The 6595-nt window shown below is 35.0% G+C and overlaps 1 protein-coding gene across 1 annotated transcript; it reads right to left on the bottom strand.

Annotated features, from left to right (window-relative positions):
- Positions 1 to 3029: 3029 nt before the first annotated feature.
- Positions 3030 to 4541, bottom strand: LOC104240795 (short-chain dehydrogenase reductase 3b-like). The gene is made up of 2 exons (XM_009795681.2): positions 4316 to 4541; positions 3030 to 3880 (listed from the first exon to the last, which is right to left on the bottom strand). Exons 1-2 carry the CDS (start codon positions 4330 to 4332, stop codon positions 3115 to 3117), a joined length of 783 nt encoding a protein of 260 aa, XP_009793983.1. The 5' UTR covers positions 4333 to 4541; the 3' UTR covers positions 3030 to 3114.
- Between the last annotated feature and the right edge of the window lie 2054 nt (positions 4542 to 6595).

Below are 6595 nucleotides of genomic sequence, written 5' to 3'. Positions count from 1 at the left end.
TTAAACCCTAAAGTAAAAAGATAGGTATAAACAGAAGAAAAACCAGCATGGTAAAAAGTGATTCTTTGATTAACACAAGAAAACAATGTTGGAAAGTTCGATTTTCAGTGGCATTTATGTCAAACCAAAGAAAGATGTCCTAGAGTAATCAAGCTTGTGTAATGTTCAACGGGGTTAAGAGATGCTATAGAAGAAACATGTTCTTCATAGCTCGTTGTCTGAAACGAAAGAAAACTCCTAAGGGACAATCTCAGAAATAGTAGGCTCACGCATGGGTTCATTCTGATCTTTCCCCTTAGAAGAAGTTCTAGGAGTTAAGGAAGCTTTAGCCCTAGAGGAAGATGGTTTGACAGTACTAATTTGAGGAGTAGAACTACGAGTAGATAATTAACCTAAACTACGGAGTCTGACACCTTTCCTACTCCTAGTAGGGACAGTAGAAGGAGCAAGTTCATCAATAATAACCACTTTACGTGGGTCTGGTGTTGCAGAAGACATCTTTAATGAAGGAAATGTCGGAAAAAGATAAAGAAATACAAGGAAAAGTTAGGAAGATAAATGCAAGGAAAAAGGGAGAGATTTTTAAAAATAAGTATGATGAAATATTTATAGAGGGCAGTAACTGTCATCAGGGTTAATCATTATGAAATGTCATCATGGAACCGTCACTTCGTGACTGATGCAGCCGCATATTAACCCTAAAAATGCAAAAAAATGCAGAACCAATCATAATGAGACACATGTCTTGAGCATTAAATGGACATGACGTATGTTACATCTGTTCTAAAAAAGGAATTATATTACTCGAGAAACGGCGACAAGGAATTCCCGCCTTAAATACTTATCACTTTTCGAATATTCAATTGAGAATATTCAAAGCAGGGGGACTATCTGTATTGGTAGGAAAAAGGCATGACACGTGGACTACTATCAAGGTGACAGATGGAACTTCCAATTAAACAAATTAAAGAATTCAAGAAGGCACAGATGAAACACCCTCAAGTTTCTCTAGGAAAGGAACCGACTTTGTTAGCTGAAAAAGAAGAAATAGAAGTGGGATGGAAAAAGACCATAAAGAGGGAAGATGCATGAATCTTATTTGTCGATATTAATCATGGTTACGGAAAATCCTCAGTCTTAAATGCTTCCGTTACAATTATATATGGTTGCGGATAATTAGGCACTTAATGCCATTAACAAGCCCAAATTAAGTAAGGGTCGTGATAATTATGTACTCATATATAAGGGCTTAGTCCTCATTTGTAATGGTATATGATTTTTGTTCAATATAAGAAATTATTCTTTTTACTTTATTCAATTTGTAGCATCGAAATTTTAAATTTTACATGCCTACACAATCTACTTTGAATTTTCTTTCCTTGTCAATTATTCTTATTATTTGTCTTATTCTTCGAATTACTGAGAAAGTGAAGTAAATTTTGATTATCAGTAATCCGATTTCTTCTTGATATTGACTTTGACCGAGAAATCTATTTTTGGATTAAACAAGTAGGTTATTTTTTTTTGTGGGGGGGGGGGGGAGGGGAATAAGTAGGTTACGAATACCAAATATTAGAAGAAGAGAAAACCGTTGAAGCTACTCATGAAAGCTATACTCTCTATTACATCCAAGGATCTTTTGCGCAAAAATTGAGACTTGCATAGTATTATTAGCAGTGACGTAGGCAGAATTATTTTTACAAGTGATGTCAATGTTTGAAAAAATGAATACAAGAATAAATCACTATAATGATAAGTAATGTCATTTATTCTGAATAATTTCTTCTTTTCTCTATGTACATTTAATAAAATTATGGACCAAGCTGTGTCATGGAAAAGGGTGTGTCCGCCCCTAATTATTAGTACTTCCCTCTTCTCATTTTGACTGTCGCTTGAACTCTTTTTACGTTTATTTAAAAAAGCAAGATATAGTTTACTAAGTTATTCCTATTAATTAAATGCTTATTGAGATTCTTTAATATTAAGGGTATAGTTGGAAACAATTAACAAATCTAGTCTTGAAATTCTAAAGTGACAATTATTTTGGGATAAATTTTTTGAACTGAAACAACAATTAAAATGGGACGGATGAAGCAGTAAATTTTTTCTAAAGCGGTAGATAAAAAGAACTGAAGAGATAAATAAATAATAAATAAATACTTAGAGCTCGTTTGGATGGGCTTGTTTTAAGTAATTTTTAAGTCAAAATAGTTTTTAAGCCATAAGTTAGAAATTCTAACTTTTAGCTTTTAACTTGTTTTTATCATTTTAATTTAAAAATAAGTGCTTAAAAACACTTTTTTTTACTTTACCCAAATACTACAAAATAGCTTAAAAGCGATTATTTAGACTTAAAAGCACTTAAAACAAGTCAATCCAAACATGCTCTTGGTATCATATTTTGGACTTTTTCTCTCCAAATAATCATTTAATTGCAGAGTTAAAGCACCCATGCAGGTGTTGAGTCCGGTGACCATATTGTTGGACTTGTTTTGTGAATTTATTTTAGTTGTATTTAATATAAAAACTGAGAACGACGCAAAACAGTATCGCTCACGTAGTGTCACAGTGATACCATTAAATATTTAAATTTTATTAAACGTGTAACAAATTAATCAAGAAAAAATTGACAGCCAAAATCATAAAAGATACAAACAACATTTCAGTGGGGATGAAATGTCATGCTTACTTAAAACAAAAGAAATTGACAGTCACTGAGTTAAATGTAAATTTCCAACATACATGTGCTTGGATGTTCAATTGAATAAAATATCGAGGCTTTTGTTTTTGTCCTGTTCAATATTTGACGGGACAGGCAAACCAAATTTACTGCCCAATTATGTTGGATGGATCCTTTTAGGATCATCGTTTAAACTTTAAATTTGGCGAAGCACTCCTGGCAATCACCAAATAATTATAATTTTAGATATTGAGAAAAAATACCGTTTTAATTGTTCAACTTTCATATTTAGATGCAACACTTTAATATTAAAATGTATATTCGAATCCAAATATCTTAATCTTGATAAAAACAAATGAGCCTTTAGTGACTATAACAACTAAAAAAGATCTTGGGAGGGAATAGCAGTATTGTACATGAATTTAGAGGAGGATTTAATCTAGCTTCATAATAGAACTTAGGCCACCATCGACAGCCAAATTATGAGCACTAACGTAAGCCGACTCATCCGACGCCAAGAAAAGTGCTGCTTCTGCAATATGCTTTGTGCTCAATGTAATACCTTTCAAGTTAGCATTTCCAGATATTGAAGCTTCAATAGGGGCGGCATCCCCGCCGAACGTTTTGCATACCATTGGCGTCGCAATGCCATAAGGCGATACACAATTCACCCTAATTCCATGTTGTCCCAGCTCACGCGCAGCCGCTTTCACCACGCCTAGGATGGCGTGTTTCGATGCCACGTAGGCTAACGGAGCTGCACCCGCTAAAATAGCCTCTAAGCTGGCCGTGCATATGATGGAGCCTTGGATTTTTTTAGTTACCATGACTCTAGCTGCGTGCTTGACGGCTAACGCCGATCCTCTTGCGTTAATAGCCATTGTTCTATCGAATACCGTCATATCCATGTCGAGAATGGTACCGAGAGTGCCAAGGGTGCCGGCATTGCTGAACATGATATCAAGGGTACCGTATTTTTCGACAGCGTAGACAACAGTGTCCTCAACTTGTTTCTCGTCAGTGACGTCGCAGTGGCGGTAACTGGCCTTGTCGGTCCCGATTGAAGCCACTACTTGATGGCCAAGTTCATCTTGAATGTCAGCAATGACTACACGCGCCCCATGTTCCACGAACAATCTTGCAGTTGTTTCACCAATGCCACTTGCAGCACCAGTTATTACAGCTACTTTACCCTCCAACCTGGCACCACAAAAAAGAACAAACCAAAGATTATATACTAGTATTGATTTTACAGATGCGAATGAATTCACCATTCAAATTTGTGGCAGCTGATGCAGCCAACTAAATTATGAGTCACAGATATATATATTTTTTTCTTTTCTTTTTCATTTCAGTCTGATGTTCTAAAAGACAATGCCAATCTTCAATCATAAAAAAAATTTGTCCTATCACTATTTAAAATACGAAAATTTTGATGGCGTTATTGACGGAAACATGCACTCATTGGGAGTTTCTTCCACCACCTTTTTAACCGAGCTAAATTTGCACATATTCCAAATTCGTGTGTTTATTTGCACCTATGTTTGTATGTAAGTGCAAAAAATATTTGGAGTACATATGTACACCATAGACGTCTTACTGATTGCAAAAACAAATTGAAAACTGAATTATTACCTGAGCTTATTTGCCATTGGAAGACAAGATCAAGAACTTCCTCGCCGCAGCGCTGGTCAAATTGATGGGTTTCTGCAGAGGCTTCTGCCCGCTTAGACTCCTTTCCGGCTTACTAATTAATAAACAAAACGTTTTGTTAGATCTACAAATATATAAAAATTAGCGTGATTGATCTTTTCTTCTTTTCGGGTAAACTTTTCATTCTGTTGACCGGGCCTTGAGCAACGCAAAGAATATCGGAAAAGCTGGCTACAGGCAACAATATGGGGATCCACGTATATTGTTGGCAAATCTGAGACCCCTCAAAACATAAAGATGCATGAATTTATTCACTCTGCACATTTATAATAACCACTTGCTATGCAATATCAATTATTTATTAAGAGAACATAGGATCAATTGTTTTCTTAATTGAACCAGAATTTAAATACACTCTTACAGTGGCATTCCATAGTATTTTACTCAATTTTCCTTAAGACTTGCGCAGGGCCATTTAATAGGCATTCTATAGTATTTTACTCAATTTACTTGCGCCGTGGACATTTAATCGGCATAAACGCATGCACGTACATTAACTTACAGTTGGCACGCAATTATATGAATTCTAATTGATTTATTACAAAAAATAAGAGAAACTATTTTCTTCAGCAAAAACTCTTATAGAGCTGATTCAATACATATGCCAAACAAAGAAATATTATTAGAGCTGATTCTAAAACCAAAAGTATAACTGCTTTGCTGAATGAAAATCTTTCGAGAACTTTATGAAGGTGAAACTAGAGGAAAACTGAAAAGAAACAAAAAGGGGAAATTACCAATTATGTCCGCCCCAATTAATGCAAAAATTGGTCAAATCATAAAATATTACTAATATTAGCCAAAATGTCACTAATACTAACCAATTAGCTATATGTAGCCAAAAAAGGTTAAACTTTTGTTTTCTTTTCGGTGGGTGTTATCGGAATAGACTGGGTACATCTTAAAAAGTTTGAATATCAGTTTTGTGATGATTTGATAAAATTTTGAGGTGGTTTGAATTAAAAATTCGAAGTAGAATATGAACATATGAAAACGAACTTTTAGCCAACAATTTTGCCTGGGCTGCGTGCCCGTAGCTGCCCTTGCCGGGGCCCGATCGCGAGACACTGGGTCTGGGCTTGGACCCGTTCATTAGAATTCAAAATGTGAATACACACAGAGGAGGATGACATAATACCTTACCTCCTCATATTGCCATGAACATCTATATACTGCTAGTATTTTGTCTATTCAGTTTACAAAAATATCTTCACTATTAGAAATCCGAAAAATAGCGACCACAAAAAGCGACTAAAGTTGGTCGCTTACAGGTCACAAAGTGACCAAAAAGCGTCCAAACTGGCTTGGTCGCTATTTTGCTGGCCCTTTAACTTAGAAACCAAAGTTGGTCGCTTTAATATTTTAATAATATAAATTTAGCGATCAAAGTTGGTCTTTATATTTAAATTACATTTTTTTAAATTTATTATTAATCAAAATATCGCGGCCAACTTTGGTCTGTAAACTAAATACTATATTTTAAAATCTGGAAAATAGCGACCAAAGTTGATCGCTTTTTTTTTTTTAAACATAAGCGACCAAAATTGGTCGCTAATTTCAAAAATTTAATTATTTTTTAAACATAAGCGACCAAAATTGGTCGCTATTTTTCAGATTTTTTTTAATAGAATGGCGACCAAAGTTGGTCGCTTTTTAGGAAATCTGGGTTAATTAGCGACCAACGTTGGTCGCTATTGTCCAAAAAATATTTTTTTTTTTAAATAGAAAAGCAACTAACAAGCGACCAAAGTTGGTCGCTTTTCTGGGTATAGTTTTGGTAGAAACTGCCTGTTTTGGCAGCTACACCACCTGCCAGCATACCAAATTCTCTATTACAAGCAACAACAACAACAACAATACCAACAATAAAACCAACGTAACTACAAGAAAAATAGCTTTTAGCGAAGGGAAATCCAGTCGCTAAAAGTTCACAGTCATTATAAGTCAATAACGACCGAACAAAATCCGGTCGTCGACAGCCGCTAAAGACTCCGTCGTTAAATTCCTTTAACGACCAAAAAATTTCCCGTCGTTATTCCTATTTACAGACCGGGTTTCCCTTCGCAAATTGCAAAATTTCCCTTCGCTGGTGCACATGTAACCATTTGATAGTCCTGTTGTTAAAGAGTTTTAAAGACCACATTTTCCTTCGCTAATGTGAAATTTTAATAAATATAATTACACTAATTTTTCATGTAGTTA

Source organism: Nicotiana sylvestris, chromosome 1, assembly GCF_000393655.2.
Source record: "Nicotiana sylvestris chromosome 1, ASM39365v2, whole genome shotgun sequence".
In the NCBI taxonomy this organism is placed as follows: domain Eukaryota; kingdom Viridiplantae; phylum Streptophyta; class Magnoliopsida; order Solanales; family Solanaceae; genus Nicotiana; species Nicotiana sylvestris.
Note: the sequence above shows the minus strand (reverse complement) of the source record. Positions and strands in the feature narration are given on the sequence as shown.